The sequence below is a fragment of the Moschus berezovskii genome, chromosome 11 (assembly GCF_049115385.1).
Source record: "Moschus berezovskii isolate FMDL1 chromosome 11, NW_MosBer_1.0, whole genome shotgun sequence".
In the NCBI taxonomy this organism is placed as follows: domain Eukaryota; kingdom Metazoa; phylum Chordata; class Mammalia; order Artiodactyla; family Moschidae; genus Moschus; species Moschus berezovskii.
Genome location: NC_142470.1, coordinates 104,165,612 through 104,184,601, shown reverse-complemented (window position 1 = coordinate 104,184,601; position 18,990 = coordinate 104,165,612). Strand labels below are relative to the sequence as shown.

General features: G+C 40.4%; 1 protein-coding gene across 4 annotated transcripts in view; it reads right to left on the bottom strand.

Annotated features, from left to right (window-relative positions):
* The window catches only part of REV1 (REV1 DNA directed polymerase), an 89,720-nt gene that overhangs the window by 50,821 nt on the left and 19,909 nt on the right, over positions 1 to 18,990 (bottom strand). For all 4 annotated transcript variants that reach the window (XM_055400656.2, XM_055400657.2, XM_055400658.2 and 1 more), the window contains exons 2-3: positions 12,445 to 12,505; positions 10,955 to 11,081 (exon numbers count right to left, since the gene is read on the bottom strand). In XM_055400656.2, the coding sequence (XP_055256631.2) occupies positions 10,955 to 11,081; positions 12,445 to 12,495 (178 nt within the window). In that variant the 5' untranslated portion in view covers positions 12,496 to 12,505. The remainder of the gene's footprint in view (positions 1 to 10,954; positions 11,082 to 12,444; positions 12,506 to 18,990) is intronic.

Here is an 18,990-nt window from a genome sequence, read left to right as displayed (position 1 = left end):
TGCAGGGGACACTGGTTTGACCCTTGGTCTAGAAGACCCCACATGCCGAGGAGCCACTAAGCCGGTGTGCCACAACTACTGCAGCCGGGTGCTGCAACTACTGAAGCCTGCACACCTAGAGCCTGTGCTCTGCTACAAGAGAAGCCACTGCAGTGAGAAGCCCACGCACCACAAGCTGAGAGCAGCCTCCACTTGCTGCACCTAGAGAAAGCCCACGCAGCACCAACCAAAAAAAAACCAATAAGCAAAAGGCCAGGACCAGATGGCCTCACAGGTGAATTCTACCAAACAATTGCAGAAGAGTTAACACCTATCCTTCTGAAAACATTCCCAAAAACTGCAGAGGAAGGAACATTTCTGAACTCACGAGGCCACCGTCATCCTGATAACAAAACCAGCCAAAGGTATCACAAAAAAAGAAAATTACAGGCTGATATCACTGATGAACACAGATGAAAAAACCCCAACAAAGTACTAACAAACCAACTCAAACAATACATTAAAAGGGTCCCACAATGTGATCGAGTGGGATTTATCCCAGGGATGCAAGTATTTTTCAACACCTAGTCATCAAACTCAGTCATCAACAAGCTGAAGCATAGAAACCATATGATAAATATCAATAGATGAAGAAAAAAATTTTAAGAAAATGCAACATCCATTTATTATTAAAAACTCTGCAGAAAGTGGGCACAAAGGGAACATAGCTCAACATAATAAAGACCATGTATGACAAACCCAGAGCTAACATCATATTCAATGGAGAAAAGCTGAAAGCATTTCCTCTGAGATTAGAAACAAGACAAGGATACCCACTCTAACCACTTTTATTCAATAGAGTCTTGGAAGTCTTAGCCACAGCAGAGAAGACAAAGAAACAGAAGGGATCCAAACTGGAAAAAAACTGTCCCTGTCTGCAGAAGACAGGATATAATTAAGATGCTACCAGAAAGCTAGTAGAGCTCATCAGTGAATTTGGTAAAGTGGATTACAAAATTAATTTAACAGAAATCCACTGCATCTTTGTACACTAAGAACAAAATATTAGAAACAGAAATTAACAATCCCATTTACCATCTCATGAAAAAGAATAAAATACCTAGGAATAAACCTACCTAAGGAGACAGAGACCTATACTCAGAAAACTGAAAGATGCTGATGAAAGAAACGGAAGATGACAGAAATGATGGGAAGACACACCATGCTCTCAGACTAGAAAAACCAATATGAGAGGTGAGACTGGATGATAGTTAAAATCCCTTACAAAGCTATCAGACAACTCTAGGCACTAAAACCATCATCTCCAGCAAACAAAATCTGGAGACTAAAAGCAAAGCAGGTCAAATTATGCCCAATTTTACAGATAAATGAACAAAAAGCAGAATAATGTAAATGATGGAAAAAATACACATAAATTAGCAAGACATCAGAAAAGGTAGGTCAACGACTGACATATCCTGCTTATAGAATAACAAGTACAAAACAGAAGAAGTTTAAAGTCACACAACAGAAAGTACTTAAAAGCAAGCAAGGTCTCTACTCATGGCAACAGAATGTGGTACAGGGCAAACAGCGCAGGAAGCGGGAAGTCCTGAGTGCTAGCCTGGCTGTGAGAACTAGCTGAGTGACCCCACACAGGCTTCCTACCAATGGGATAAATGGAACAAATGATCTCTAATATTCCTTTCAGACATAAAATATAAGGAATTTATTTAGCTTTTGGACAAATTCTCTATCACTGCCTCACATTCATTACAAATAGATTCCATTACATCAAATACCACCATGGAAAACAAAAATCAGTATTACAAAGTCAATTCCACAATCGAAAAGAAAAAAGTAACGACCTGGTTAAAATAAACCATCTTTTATGATACGTTTTTTCCAGACTCCTGCTTTTCATTTAGTTTGTCCTCTATAAAGGAAGTTCTACATCTGATCCTAATGCATGTAAATAGTATTTGTTAAGGGGATCAAAGATTCAAGGGATCTTCACTTCTATTATTCCCTCAATAAGCAATATTATCAACATTATCATTACTATACATGTATCCATTATATATTTAAGTGTGCTTATATGTATAGCATCACACACCCTGAACCGCCAACATCAACTCCCAAACTGTCCACTAAAATATCAGCCAGTAGGGCTTCCCCAGTGGCTCAGTGGTTAAAGAATGCACCTGCCAATGGAGGAGACGTGGTTTGGAGCCCTGGTCTGGAAGAGTCCACCTTCGGGGGAACAACGGAGTCCGTGCCCTGCAACTACTGAGCCTGTGCTCTAGAGCCCGGGAGTCCCAACTGCTGAAGCCCCTGCATCCTAGAGCCCCTGCTCCACAGCAAGAGAAACCACAGCAATGAGAAGCCCTTGAACAGCAGCGAGAGAGCAGCCCCTACTCTCCACAGCTAGAGAAAAGCCCAGGCAGCAACCAAGACCCCGCAGTGCCAAAAATTAAATAAATAAAAGAAGTTCTTAAAAAACAAAAAAAGAAACTATTAAAAGAAAATACCAGCCAGAAGATCAAAGACAGATTTGAAAAGTGTAATCTATTATTTTCAACTGCAGCTTCACTAGGAGGAAAGGCAGTGGTGGGCAGAAGCTATCATGAAATATGAGCAATTTGCTCAGAAAACCTCTTAACAAAGCAACTGGGCAATCATGTGGAATTTCATGACTTTTACTAACAATAATTCTAAATATTTGATGTAGAAACTTAAGATCAGTTGACAGTTTCCCTAAGCCATTATATTTAACAAAATGTCTTTAACAGCAATTTACACAATACTTGGCATATCCTGAAATAAGAACATGTGCTCTCAATACATGATTTCATGCATGCTAAGTTGCTAAGTCATGTCCAACTCTTTGTGACCCCATGGACTGTAGCCAGCCAGGCTCCTCTGTCCATGGGATTCTCAGGTAAGAATACTGGAGTGGGATGCCATTTCATTCTCCAGGGGATCATCCTAACCAAGGGACTGAACCTGTGTCTCCTGCATTGGCAGGTGGATTCCTTTACCACTGAGCCACCTGGGAAGCCCCAATACATAATTCCTGCACAAAATAACAAGGGAACATTTTTACACATGATCACAGTAAGAATTAAACTTGAAAACATTATTTTTTCTTTCCTATAGTCAGCAGACACTTAATATGTGTCCATTCTAGTAGCACCAACATTTATACATCAATTTGATTAAAACACACCACCTCTCTGCTGAACAAAATGAAACTGTCATTTCCTGTTTTATAACCTAAGCAGATAAAAAGAACTGAGGAAAGAGAATTCACATTAACGCAACACTAGTCAGTCATGTACTTCCATACTCTATCTCACTCAATCCTCACTACTGGTGATTCCACAATTGGAATTCAACAATAGTCTTGGCATCACACGTTCTTTCCAAGATTATTAACGCCACTGCAATGTTATTCTTACCAAAACCAGAACAAGCATGTTCTGGATAATTTGGATAACCATGGCTCCTGTGCAGGTTTTATTTAGGGAGGTACTGGGAATGCCTTCAACCTCATATGCTAATGAAAAGAACAGAAACCACCTTCAGGTACAAAAATGCACTTTTCATCAAATGAAGACCAAGACACCAAGGTACACTATTTCAACGTTGATGATGTAGTGACAGTCAGAACAGACAAAATTAGTGGGGGAACCGGGTCAGTAAGAAACACATTTGGGATTTCCCTGGTGGCGCAGTGGGCAGGAATCCACCTGCCAATGCAAAAGACATAGGTTCAGTCCCTGGTCTGGGAAGACTGCACATGTCATGGAGCAACTAAGCCTGCATGCCACAACTGCTGGAGCCTGCGCGCTCTAGGGCCCTCGAGCTACAACTACTGAGCCCGTGGGCCGTAACTACCAAAGCCCACAGGCCTAGAGCCCGCACTCCACAGCAAGAGGAGTCACTGCAATGAAAAGCCTGTGTACTGCAGCAAAGGGTAGACCCAGCTCGCCACTACTAGAGAAAGCCTGTGCAAAAAAACAAAGCAACAAAGACCTAGCACAGTCAAAAATAATAAATCAAAAACCCATTTGCTGGATATACATACACAAAAATTAACTCAAACGGCCTAAAAACATAAATGTAGTCCTAAAACTATAAACCTCTGGGAAGAAAACATAGGGGAAGAGCTTTATGACATCGGATTCAGCAATGATTTCTTAGATACAATGCCAAAAGCACAGGCAACAAAAAGAAAAGCAGATAAATTAGACTACACGCAAACGCAAAACTGCTGTACATAAAGGACACGCCCTGTGGAACTGGAGACAATATCTGCCTACTGAGGCCACTCTAATAAGGGGTTAACAGACTACATAAAAAAAGAACAGAAATTCAACCAGAACAAAATACCCAATTTAAAAACAACCAAAGGATTGTAAAGATGATATACATATGGCCAACAAGCAAAGACACTCAACATCACAAATCATTAGAGAAATGCAAATTAAAATCCCAACGAAACATCCTTTTAAACCAGAATTCTGAGCTCCTTCAGCATCCTGAAAGATGTTTCTATAAAGGAGACCAACTTCAGGTAAGAGGGCTGTAACACGGCAACATTTCAAGTTTTAATAGATCTAAAAACAAGTTCTAAAATGTCTCTTACAGGTTGAACAATATATCCGTTCCGTTCCGTTCAGTCGCTCAGTCGTGTCCGACTCTTTGCGACCCCGTGGACTGTAGCCTACCAGACTTTTCCGTCCATGGGATTCTCCAGGCAAGAATACTGGAGTGGGTTACCATTTCCTTCTCCAGGGGATCTTCCCGACCCAGGGATCGAACCCGGGTCTCCCGCATTGGAGGCAGACGCTTTAACCTCTGAGCCACCAGGGAAGCCCGAACAATATATAGACCTTTCTTTTCTATGTTACATGTATCCTTGCTTGACAAAAAACAAGATACATCAAAGAACATTTGATCAACTAGAAAATAATTTACCTAAGCTATCTATATTTCTCACTGAACAGAATGGCACAATTTTTAAAACTTACAAATATTTTGCAAATCTGTAACAATTACATTCTATAATACTCCTACTGTTAACTTTACAGAACATTCTTTGGGAATATTCTGTATGCAATCAAATTTTAACATTAACTAAAATCAACCATATTAAGAAACAAGCATAGAAAAGATAAAAGGACCACAGTTTAAGCCTAAAGCTCCACATGTGAAATTCCACCACAGTAAATGCCATCACGTAACATCAGAATAGCCACTGAAGATCACTGTCAAGTCTCTGGGCACAGCTTATAGAAAGGTTGCTCACTTGGCTAAAACGTATCCTATAAACAAACACATTCTATAAATTTAAAAATCTTGTACAAAAGTTTTCTCTGATCTTTATTGAGAAAACAGTCTCTATGCACACCATTTCACTCTGTACATCCAAAGAGCTTGACTAAATACTGGCCGTGTCACATGCATGATAGAAAGAAGTAAGCCAATAGCTGTTTATACCTCCTGTGGTCTTACAGTAGTTAATACCCTTCAATATTTCATTTGAGTCTCACGGTCCTAAAATTAGAAAGATAATTTAGCATCGTTTACTGCTGAGGAAATGAGAGGATGTGTCCACAATCACCCAACTACTGCGCAGACCCTTGGTCTTCGATCCCTGTCCATCATTACTTGCTCCAGTAGCCATGCGTACTCTCTTGACCCCTCTCCTCAGCAAGTGCATCAGACTTACTACCAAATTCAACCAAAAGCCACATACACTCAACCAAACAAAAACTGAAGAAAAGTTTCAAAAGCCTAAAGAACCTCTAATAGGAACAAATACCTTTCAGACTCTGGCAAAATTACAGGGAATGGTGTAAACTAACACAGTAAGTCTCTCCCACATAGGTTAAATTCCTCCATTCCTGGATTCACAAGATCAGAGTCCCACAGGAAATGGGAGGAGACAGCATGTATGTATCCACAGAAAATAACTCCTGGAAGGCATCCCTTTCAAATGAATTAGATCAGAGCATTAAATGGACTCTGTCCCCAAGTCACCTTTGTATGCTCAGAAAACATCAATGTTAAGGCTCAGTTTTCAAACAGATCTCTACTTAGAACATCAGTCTGTTACATGTGTATATTCCCATTTCATTTTGCAGTCCTATTTGCAGAATGTCTCTGCCTGCCCCATTTTTCACAGAATTCAATAGCGCCAAAGTCCCCAGACCTGGTCTCTGACCCACCTACTGAAAAAGGCAGAAAACTACTCAAACACTTCTTTCCGTATTAACTATCCTGATCCAACCTCACAAAAGAGCAATTATAGCTCCCTAGATCTGAAGCACTAGCTGACCCAAGCTTTTACCAAGATAAACACATACAGGACCCGTCTCCCAGAGATTACAATCCAGTAAGCCTAGAGTGTGGCCAGTGTCTTATTTAAAAATTAGAGACTTAAGAAAATGGAGTTGAATTAGCATACAAGTGAACACATTTTAACATTCTGACATGCAAGCATGACACCCTGTCACTCATTCACACGCTCAACTAATATTTCCTGAGATCTCCCAATGTGCTGCACAAGCTCCCAGCCCTTGGGGCTCCCGTTAGCGCTCCACTGGCCAGACAGAAAGGAAGTCGGAAAAATACCACCTCGTGTGCAAGTAAATTCTATGAAAAGAAATAAGGCTGGATAAGAGATGAGAAATTTACTTTAGACAAGGCTGATCACGGAAAGTCTCCTGGAGAAGGTAACACCTGACCAAGGCTTGAATGATCAACACTTGGAGGAATAGCTGAATGGAGGCCCAGGGGTCACTACACAAAACGGGCTTTCTGACTCCTCAAAACTTAATACATTTAAAAGCCTGACAAAACAAAACAAAACTCGGGTTTTTTGTTTTCTAGCCAAAATGCTCTGAAATGTATATACTATGGACCAGCTTAGGGAAGGAGGCAAATCTAATTAATGAATGAATATGATTCCAGTTTACAGAAGTGAGGCAAGGGGTTATTCATCACAGTGAGAGCATGAACAGCAGCAGAGGAACAACAAAGTACAAAGACCGAACTAAGATATCAGAATAATCCTGTTGACCAAAATTAGAGAATGTCAAGGTGAAAATGGAGGTGAGGGTTAGGACAAGAATATCTTTACCCATTTTCATCTAGAAAACATCGATTTATCCAAAACCAGTTTGAAAAGTCAATTCTACCTCAAAAAGCTTACTTTTTGTCTGTGTTGCCACCACTTGCCTCTGTCCATATCTAATGTTCAGAGACTGACTTTTTCATCACAAAATCCATATTCTCCACCGTTATCTCTGTTCAAACACAATTCCTAACACAAAAGCAGCATAAAAAATATATCTGCTTAATCAACGTAGAGTAGAATGGGATGAAAGATTTAAAGACTGGAAATCTTAACAAAGATGTCAATTCCTCCTAAACTGAGCTATAGGTTTAATGTAATTCCTATCAAAATCCCAGCAAGGCACCTATTTTGTAGACACAGAAAAACTTCTCCTAAATTTTTTGTGGAAAAGCACGGGCTCAAAAAATAGCTAGAACAATCTTGACAAAGAAGAATAAAATCGCAATATACCTGATATTGCAGCTTACTATACAGGACCGTAATCAAGATTATGTGACTGGTGGACAGACACATATTTCAAGGGGATAGAACACAGAACCCAGAAACAGACCCACCCAAATACAGCCAACTGATTTTTGAGAAAAGTACAGAATGGATGAAGAATAGCCTTTCAACAAACAGTGCTGGAGCAAGTGGATATCCACAGGTCACAAAAAACAGGCAGAAATAATCAATATGGACCATGAGCTTAAATATTAAACATAAACCTGTATAATTTTTAGAAAAAACTAGGAGAAAATCTTTAGGATCTAGGACTAAGCAAAGACTTTTGACTTGAAAGCACAATCCGTAAAAGTAAAGGTTGATAAACTGGATCCCATCAAAATAAAAAACTTCTATTCCACAAAAGACTGTGTGAAGAGCGAGCAAGACAAACCACAGACTGGGAGACAATATTTGCAAACCACATATCTGACAAAGGTAGTATCGATAATATATAAAGAACTCTCAAAATCCAACAGTAAAGAAACCAAGCAACTCAACTGGAAAATGGGCAAAAGACACACAGACATTTCACTGAAGAGGATCAGCAGAGGGCACAGTAGCCCGTGAAAGGAGGCTCGGCATCACTAGCCAGCAGCAGACACCAACTAGAGCCACCACGAGACGCACTGCACATCCGTTACAACACCTATACTAAAACCACAAAAACCTAGCCTGTCTTCACAAAACGCTGATGAGGATGCGGAGCAACTGGAACACAAACTGACACCACAAAGAGGCATCACTGCATACCTATTAAACGTTTAAAACAGAAATCACTAAATCCTAACGAGGATGCAGAGAAACTGAATCGCCCATAAATTGCTCGTGGGAATGTAAGTCGTACAGCCACTTGGGAAAGAGTCTGGCAGCTTCTTTAAAAAAAAAAAAGAAAACAAATCACACAACAACCATATAACCCAGCAACTGTACTCTTCTGTTCACACAAACGCTCGTACATGAGTGCTCACAGTCAGAGGACACAATCCAGACATTCTTAAATGGGCCAATGGTTAATCTGTGGAAACATTCATACCACGGAATACAGCTCAGTAACAAAAAGGATGAAACTGATGATAAACACAACAACTTGGATGACTCTCCAGAATATCATGCTGAAGAAAAAATGCCAATTAATTCCAGAAGGTAACATACTGTGTGTTCCATTTATGTAACATTGCTGCACTGAAAAAGTACATGAATGGAGGCCAGACTAGCAGTCCCCAGGTGCTCCAGGAAGGAGCAGTGTGGCTACAGAAGGGAAGCAGGAAGGATCCTTGTGTGAAATGTTCTGCATCTTGACTGTATCCATATCATCCATACTCTATCCTGGTTGATAGAGTACTATCTTTTTTAAAATGTTACACTGTGGAAAAGTGGACAAGAGTCATGGTCTCTCTCTGTCTTTTTTATGTGTGAGAACCCATAGTCAAAAAAATCTTTAATTAAAAAAAAAGTTGGAAGGCTAAGAAGTGAACCTAGAAGGGAAAAGATGCTGTTTGGGAAGAAAAAGAGAAGAGAGAATAAGTTAACAGAGGTGGAGTATCCAGAAGATTGGGGATCTTATCTCTAAACTCAAGTTCACAACTGTGTTGGAAGGGATGGGGGTCACCAAAGAGAAGTTCAGATGGCAGAACTGGGAGCTTTAAAGGGACCATGGAAAGCTGGAACATCAGTTAAAGTCTGTGAGGAGTGTCAGTAAGAGTCAACACTCTCATACAGGATGCCCCACTGTCTCGATGACTCCACAGCACTAGTCTTTACTCACTGAGCCATCACAGAGGTCTCAGACTCTGTTTCATCTATAGAGCAGGAAAGCAGTCACTCAAAGTGGAAATTTTTCTAAAAACAATTACACCACCACAACTTACATGTCCCTGTAAAAGTCAACTTAATGGAACTCTACTTATGGAATTGTAACCCTAACAAAACCAAGAACAAAAACTATTATTATTATCCCTATCTTAAAGTAAAGGACAAGGATAATAAAAGGCCCTAACGAGAAAATGTCTTACAGTCACATACAAATTAGTGATTAAAGTACATTGGGATTCCAAATTCTCAACCATGGTAGTGATTATTACAACATACATTTTCTTCTCCCTCACACAAAGAATCTCCTTTTCTTCTTCTTATGTAAATAAGGGTGCCTCTGTAAACTGGGGACTTCCAAAACTGGCTAATGTAACAAGTAATGTTTAAGTCTTTTTATTAACATTTTTTGTCTTCTATAATGCATCTCAGAAAAGTCTGTGGAGTTTGAATGTTCTGAGATGCCTATGTAGAAAAGTTGCATGTGAATTTTCCCAAAGTTGCAGCAGCACTGGTTTTGAGTTAGCATTCCTACACTAAATTGTCAATGATGCCTGATAAAATGCAACCAAGCAACATTACTGCTTAACTGAAACTTAACTTTAATCAACAAACGGCCCAAGTGTTATGCACATCACTGTAAGGGCACCAAGGACACAAAAGTAATGAAAGGTGGAAATGGAGCTCTTGCTCCTGTCTAGTAAACCAGCAACCACAGTAAGATCCAATAAATGCCAGGATGTGAATAAATGCAAGGAGCCACAGCCCCACAGAACCATGAGAACCCCCATCAAGAGCAGGACAAGGGCCAACCAAAGGGAAGTGGTTCACAGAGACCTTAAAAACAAAGCAGCCAACAGCCACCTAAGAAGGGAGAGGAAACGCGGGCTCCTGGATGGCTGGTAAAACAGGAAGCTGATGGGTGACACTGTACATTAAAATTCTCAATCTCCTCTCCAACTCCCAGAGAAAAACCATCCTGTCCCTTCCAGACACTGGACTCAATGACAACAGGGATGGCAGGAGGAGAGAAAACACAGCAGGAGATTCTGCTTCCTAAACAGTGCGAACTGGGCCCTCACCTTTCCTGTTGGCAGCCAGATGCCAGCCCTGGGCTCACAGCCGTCTCAAGGCCGGATGCTGAGAACCTGACGCCTGCTCCACCTGCCCCCACCAGCCCCAAAGGAGCTCTGCACAATTACAGCAGAAGAGTCACCAGGGGAGGGTCCCTACAAGGTTGCCCTCTTCGAAGTTCACAGTTTACAAAGCCCCACACGTGTGATGAGCTGTATAAACAGGAGGAGACACAACTTTTCATTTTAAACTTCATCTGACTTTAAAAAAAAACCAAGGCAAGCAGAGGCGAGATGGAAAGGAAGCATGAGGAAGGAGTATCTAAGCAGAGGGTCTTACTTCTATCTTTTTTATATGCAAGATAAATAATTAAAAACAGAATGTAAAACAAGTCACTCCAATCCTAAAAAAAGGTACACGCCAAAACGAGATAAATGAAAAGTTTGAGACGCAGTCAACCTGTATATCCATTAACATAGATGGCGACTCCACTAAAAATCGTCGATGAAGTTCCATCCTTCTGGATAGCAGCATCTGATCGAAACTGTTGCTCCAATTTCTGGACCTTGGCGGCCATATACCCACCCTAGAATTCAAGAAAAGGTAAACTAATCATAAAAGTTCTATTTCCTTCCCACTTCCCCATCTTAAAAAGAAATTAAAAAAAAAAAAAAGACCTTACTCTGTGATAGTGATCAACATACAAGGATGACATAGGGCATAATGATAACATAAAGCATAATTCAAGGTGACACAACAGGCAGGTCAAGGGAGACGTTTCCTGTCAACTCAGTGCTTAATAATTCTGTCCATAACATTGTAAAGCAGTTACCCTCTAATTAAAGAAAAATTCTATCACATTCTTAAAACAGTAAGTGCTATGTTAAAAGAGGGAAAAGGTAAGTCTAGAATAAGTGTAATATCACAGAATATTGTTCTCATCTACAAAAATTACGCCAAAGTTTAAACCAATTAAAAATTTGACAAGTGGTCAGTTAGAGTATATTTTAGACTGGCTTCCACTATCTTCTCTGTACAGTAAGCGTCACATCAAAAACTTCAAGTAAAATGAAGCTGTTTGACAAACCAACACAGCTACCCATACATGTGGGTAAGAATACAATAAACAATTCAGTGGTTCAGTTCTGGATCTAATCAATCTGATAGTATTACTAAAATTCATAACAACAACCTAAAAAAAGAATGTAAAAACATTATTACATCTGCTAAAGATTATTAGAAATCTATGAATTCAGCTATACCTTTCCTGAACACTGAAATAATTAAGCTACATCTATTAAGACTTCTCAATCTTACTTTATTTATAAAGTCTTCAAAGTAAAACTGCAGAAGTCTAGAAGTAGTATATATTTTCCCCAAAATGGAAATGACCTTAATACTGTTTTTGATTATTCAAATATCGCATGCCATTAAAATTTTTTTTTCTTTTTCCAGAAAAGAAAATTTAAATTAGCTGTGATCCATTCACTGCTAACATTATGGGATCTTACTTTCAAAGCTTATTTCTGTGCCTCAGAACACAAGAGGTTTTACACACATAGCATCACATGTAATATTCCTTTATACCACAAGACCATCCTGCCAGGTGTGCACACAGCTCAATGATAGGTACATACTCTTCTCGCTACAGAAGATACCTTACTCGACCAATCCCCTGTTACTGGATGTCTATGTTTTCCTGTTTTCTAGGATTATGAGCAAATCTGTGATAAAATGATATAATAAATTCTGTGCACTAGAACATTTATTTCCTCAGGACAAAATTTCTCAAAATTTAAGCTTTCAATATACTGTGAATACACACAAAGAGTTGGTGTCTAAAGCGATTTACAATTTAGAAAAGACCTTAAACCACATTATAAACTAAAAGAAGAATGAAGAATACCTAGACAGTTCAATATAATTATTTTTATTCTTTTAAAACACACCCATTTTTCCCAGTCATCTTCAGCTCTCTTCCTCCATCCACCTCGTCTCATGGTGGAGCTTCTGTATTGGGGGGAAGAAAAAAGAAATACTTCAATTTCTTAACAAACTGTACTACTAATTGATACCATATTTCAATATGAAGAAAAATGAGAAAGTAAAATAAATTCAAATGTTCAATTCAGTAAAGTTGAAAGTATAACACTGAGGAAAGTTTTCCAAACTTCACCACAAAACTCCTTGCAGATATATCAGGTTGAAATATCAGACTTTAATTACAACTAATTTTTATTTTTGGCCATGCCATGCACATGTGGGATCTCAGTTTCCTGATCAGGGAACGAGCTCGTATCCTCTGCATTGGAAGCATGGAGTCTTAACCAATGGACCACCAGGGAAATCCCTTCAATTTTAATAGGAAAAACTTTTATGCATTTCTGAGCATTAATCCTAACACCCACTTACATAAAGCATCACCAAATCCAACTAACATACTGTGCTTACTTGTTAACATTAAATTAGTGTTAAAAGAAACTAAAAAATCATTTCCCTCCATAAAGTGTCCTAAAATATGGCTTTTGTATTTTGTATTTTCTAAAAATTTATTATTTTATTTTTTGGCTACACCACACCACATGCAGGATCTTAGTTCCCCAACCAGGAATTGAACCTGTGCCCCCTACATTGGGAGTGCAGAGTCTCACCACTGGACTATCAGGGAACTCCCTTGATTTCTGTCTCTATTACATACTGCATACTTAAGAGTGCAGTCATATGACTAAGCACACACACAAAAAAGAGTGCAGGCCCAGTGTCAATCAAAGCAGTGTAATTAGGGACATGATGCAGAAAGATTATCACTGATGATAAATTAGTAAATCTGGCATTCTCCTTAAGGGAACACATGACCAACCATACCATAAAGCCACCAAACTGGCTCATCTCAAGTGTCAACTGACTTAGCAGTGATAAAAGTATATAAATAAAAGCAGGCATTACATGAAGCTTCTTGTAAAGTCGAATTCTTCTAATTCCAACAGCTACATCCTGGGTGGGACACGACTGCATTATCCTTCATTAATTAATATGAGCTCCATTTTTTCTTTTATTAACTATATAGGTTAATACCAAATGGTTACCATATACCACTGGAGAAGTCTTATACATCATCCAAGTTAAACTGGTTCTCATATGGTTTAAAACAATCTTTTACTGAATAACATTTTAAAATAGCCACACTTTATCCACATGTATCAGCTGATATTTTCCTTCAAATATTTCTTTCTTAGTATGTATAGGATTTATAGTATCTACTTGCTGACTTTATATTAATTATGAATTTTTACTGCCTACTCTTCACAGGCACCTGAAAGGCATGCAGAGATAGTGTCAGAGTTAACTCCAACAGGGAGGCAAGGAGCAGGTGGAAAGGGCTCTGAGAACAGGCGGCAAAGTGGTTAGCCCTGCCCAGGTGCTGTGGGTGCAGGAGGGGAGGGTGGCTGCTCGTTCTGTCTCTGACAAGTAAGGGCGTGTGTTCACCCTGAGTCCCAGGACGGCCATCAGAGCTGTTTAATACTTCTTCTGGTCTCAACAGGCTCACTCTGTTCAGACTGTTCCCCCAAGACCTCTCTCTTATCTTGAAGGAGTCTGGAAATGTGACCACATAGTTCTTGACCGACTCCACACATCTGCTCTTACAAGTGAAAAGTGTGGGGTTCTGGTCAATGTACATTAAGAACGAATACTAACAAAAATTATATGAAACCATTAATCTGCTAAATGAAGGTAAGTTTAAGAAAATAACACATTTTAAAAGTTTAATTCACCTGACCATTTAAGAGCTTCATTGTAAGAGGTCAATATGAAAATCCTTCAGTTCAGCTCAGTTCAATTCAGTTGCTCAGTCGTGTCCGACTCTCCGAGACCCAATGAACCACAGCACTCCAGGCCCCTCTGTCCATCACCAACTCCCGGAGTCCACCCAAACTCATGTCCACATGGATTAATGAGGGAGATCTCACTGACAAAAATTTTTTCAAAGAAAAGTTTTAAAGGTTCCCCCTCTTCCCAAATAAAGTTATCCCAGACCAAGTTTTGAAAACAAAAAGCAACAAAAGCCTGAAAAGGTAACTTCATCAAATCTCAAAAATGTAATTTGACCCATGTACAGCAAACTCCTATTGGCCCAGGATTCAATAAAAAACCAGGAAAAGGGAAAAGGAAACAAGAAACACACTTCATTTTATACATTCAAATTCTACAATTCCATGACAAATAGTAAACCTGGTTATTTGGACTGACTCTCCTGCTGAAGAGGAGGAAAGCTAGACAAAATACTGTTTAAAAAGATAGCCTCAAGGCACAGGAGGCCGAGCAAATAATGAAAAATTACTGGGCCAAGACTGGCAGCTGATAGAGGAGACCCGCTGCGTCACATCACGTCCCCAAACCGGGAGGCCTTCCCCTCTGGCTGGGAACACACAGTGAGCGCTCAGGGAGTGACAGTTGGGGCTCAGGGTCGTCCTGGGACAAAGCTCTTCACATCTGGGCTGAGGGCCCCAGGGTCAGAGTCAGCTGGAGGCAGGCAGCCCAGAGCACCCTGCCTGGGGTCATCCCAGCCTCAGAGCAGACCCAAGTGACGCAGGGCTGCCCCACGGCACCTGGCAGAAGGAAACGTGGATGCTCTGAGGAGACAACTTCCCAAACTTCATTTATCTCTACACACGAGCGTGCAAATACAGTATCTGGCACATAAAAATAACCAGGCACACAAAGAAATGATCCCACAATCCAAGAGAAAAAAACAAACTAAACAGACCTACACAGATTCGAGGAAAGGAAATTAATGTAGACTTTAAAGTAACCGTGCTTACTCTGCTCAAAGAGGGGAAAGACAAACTACAGACTATTGGTAAAGAACAGGAAAATATCAGAAATAACTAGGCAGTAACTCTCAAGTGAAAAGATGCAACACTGGAAATTAAGAATGTAATGAACAGACAAAGGCAAACAAAGAATGAGTGGAACAGTCAGAAGAAACTGTCCAGATATGGCGCACACGGACAGGAGGGAGAGAGAGACAGCACACACACAAGAAAGCTGAACTTAAGTAAACTGTGGGGGCAAAGAGGGAAAAGAGAAGGTACGTTTAAAGAAACAACGGCTAAAAAATAGTCTAAAACCGAGTAAAGACATCAAACTACAAACTGAAGAAGCCCAATGAGTCCCAAACTGGAAAAAACACATAAAGAACTTATATCTAAACATAAAATAGTAACACTATGAAAAACTAAAGACAGAAAAAAAAGTCTTAAAAGTTGTCATGGGTGGGAAAGAGATCCCGCTCAAACTATTGTAATGAAACAGACAGCTATCTTTTTCACAGAAACACAGAACCAGACGACAACAGTGCTGAAAGAAAACGATTACTTAGCATTCTATACCAAGAGAAAAATTCAGCAAAGAGAGATGAAATAAAGGCTTTTTCAGGCAAATGAAAAGAGGTTATTGTCACCAGCAAAGTTGTCCAAAGAAAATTAGAAAGTATATCCCTTAGGTAGAAAGAAAATCCTCTTCGATGGAAGATCAAAAATACAGGAAAAACATACACACACACAGAGCAAGGAAAACAGTAAAGAGCCGCATGAATCAATCGAGAAAGCAAGAGAGTTCCAGAAAAACATCTATTTCTGCTTCATTGACTATGCCAAAGCCTCTGACTGTGTGGGTCACAATAAACTGGAAAATTCTGAAAGAGATGGAATACCAGACCACCTGACCTGCCTCTTGAGAAACATGCATGCAGGTCAAGAAGCAACAGTTAGAGCTGGACATGGAACATCAGACTGGTTCCAAATAGGAAAAGGAGTACATTAAGGTTGTACATTGTCACCCTGCTTATTTAACTTATATGCAGAGTACATCATGAAGAACGCTGGGCTGGAAGAAGCACAAGCTGGAATCAAGATTGCTGGGAGAAATATCAATAGCCTCAGATATGCAGATGACACCACCCTTATGGCAGAAAGTGAAGAGGAACTAAAAAGCCTCTTGATGAAAGTGAAAGAGGAGAGTGAAAAGGTTGGCTTGAAGCTCAACATTCAGAAAACGAAGATCATGGCATCTGGTCCCATCACTTCACGGGAAATAGATGGGGAAACAGTGGAAACAGAGTCTGACTTTATTTTGGGGGGCTGCAAAATCACTGAAAATGCTGATTGCAGCCATGAAATTAAAAGAAACTTGCTCCTTGGAAGGAAAGTTATGACCAACCTAGATAGCATATTAAAAAGCAGAGACATTACTTTGCCAACCAAGGTCCGTCTAGTCAAGGCTATGGTTTTTCCAGTGGTCATGTATGGATGTGAGAGTTGGACTATAAGGAGAGCTGAATGCCGAAGAATTGATGCTTTTGAACTGTGGTGTTGGAGAAGACTCTTGAGAGTCCCTTGGACTGCAAGGAGATCCAACCAGTCCACCCTAAAGGAGATCAGTCCTGGGTGTTCATTGGAAGGACTGATGTTGAAGCTGAAACTCCAATACTTTGGCCACCTGATGCAAAGAGCTGACTCACTGGAAAAGCCCCTGATGCTGGGAAAGATTGAAGGCAGGAGGAGAAGGGGACGACAGAGGATGAGATGGCTGGATGGCATCACACACTCGATGGACATGGGTTTGGGTGGACTCCAGGAGTTGGTGATGGACGGGGAGGCCTGGCATGCTGCGGTTCATGGGGTTGCAAAGAGTTGGATACGACTGAGTGACTGAACTGAACTGAACCAAGAAGGACCTACTGTGTAACACAGGGAACTCTGCTCAATGTTAAGTGGCAGCTGGATGGGAGGGGAGTTGGGGGAAATGGATACATGTGTATGAATGGCTGAGGCATAGTCCCTTTGCTGTGAACTGATTCTGTTTCTGCTAACCAATAAGGATCATGGAAACAATCTCTGCCTGTGCTCAGAAGCTGTATCAGGAAAGGCTCTTCCACAGTAGAGGACTGATCTGCTTCTTCAAACAGGACTTTCCCTAGAATGGGAACCTCAGCTTGACAGAGAGAGCAGCCCTCAGATAGAACACATCCTCTAGGTTCCGAGCAATCTTCTGAACTACAGTATGTCCTCTGGAGAACACCCTTTAACAAACCATTCAGTTATCAAGCCAGACTTGTACATAAAAACTGCCTTCTAGTTTTCAGATGAAACTTGCAGACTGGGTTCCGAATCTAGTTCCATAGTACATAGTGGCCTTGAAGAAAGTGTGACACTTTGCTGAGACTGTAATGCACAACCTAGAATAACCAATTAACCTTGCCTTATTCAAACATTAATGTAGAAGCCAATTTCTGGGTTTTTAAAACTTAGTTTAAAAAAATGGATAAAGAATGAATTCATGTATGCAAAAGTACCCTGATCTCTAACACTGAGGGGGTGTATGCTTAATCATGTCTGACTCTGTGACTCTATGGACTGTAGCCCCCCAGACTCCTCTGTCCATGGGGATTCTCCAGGCAAGAATATTGGAGTGGATTGCCATTTCTTCCTCCAGGGGACCTTCTGGACCCAAGGATCCAGAGCCATCTCTTGCATTCAGGCAGAGGATTCTTTACCACTGAGCCCTAGCTATTATTATATAAATCTACCCAGGCCACAGTGTGAAAATCAAATGAGACCACATATGTGGAAACCCCTTGAAGAGCATAAGATACAAATGACTTTACTATCCGTGGTCTACATACAACACAGTAGATTTAGCGACACGAGCCCTGAGCGCTAACCCCAACCTGCATCTTGTCTCCTGCATTGTGGGAAGATTCTTTACCAGGAAAGACCAAATTCACCTATTAGGCTTCAGGTAATGAAATCAGAAAGACAACCATATGGGAGGCAGCGTGCAGCCCCGCCTGGGAGGTCTACATGGGCCAGCAGCTGCCAGATAAGGCAAGTGTGAGGCCAACAGAAAAGCAGCTCCAGGAGCCTTGGGTGCCCATGAAGCAAAAGAGTTCCCAACTCTCTCACACTCTTACCAGAGATACTCAAAACACTATCAAGAGTGTCAGCACGGTCCTACTTACTAAAACTATACTGAAATTACTGACACACTGTTTCACATCTGCTGGAGCATACTGTCATCAGTTCACTCAGGACTTCCAACGTTGTGTCTTACGAGGCTAGTCAAGTTACCACTGCAAAGAACTTCATTTTGTCTTCTTTACTAGGATTACTGGTGGATTTTAATATCTTCCCACAGAATGATGTTCATCTTGTTTTCAAGCAAAAGTGGTATTTATCTATTTGTTAAAGAATCATTAAGGTTCTAGATAATTCAGCACACACCAGCAAAATTCCTACTACATATCTAGAAAATGCCCAAATACATATTCAATAGTGTTACATATTTGTAACCCTCAAGTATATTGACTAGTAAGTCATGAAACTGGCCTTGAGTGGCTTTTATTCAGTCTCATTACTCTAGCCCCTGGTGGCTCAGATGATAAAGAATCCGCCTGCAATGTAGGAGACCTGGGTTTGATCCCTAGGTTTGGAAGA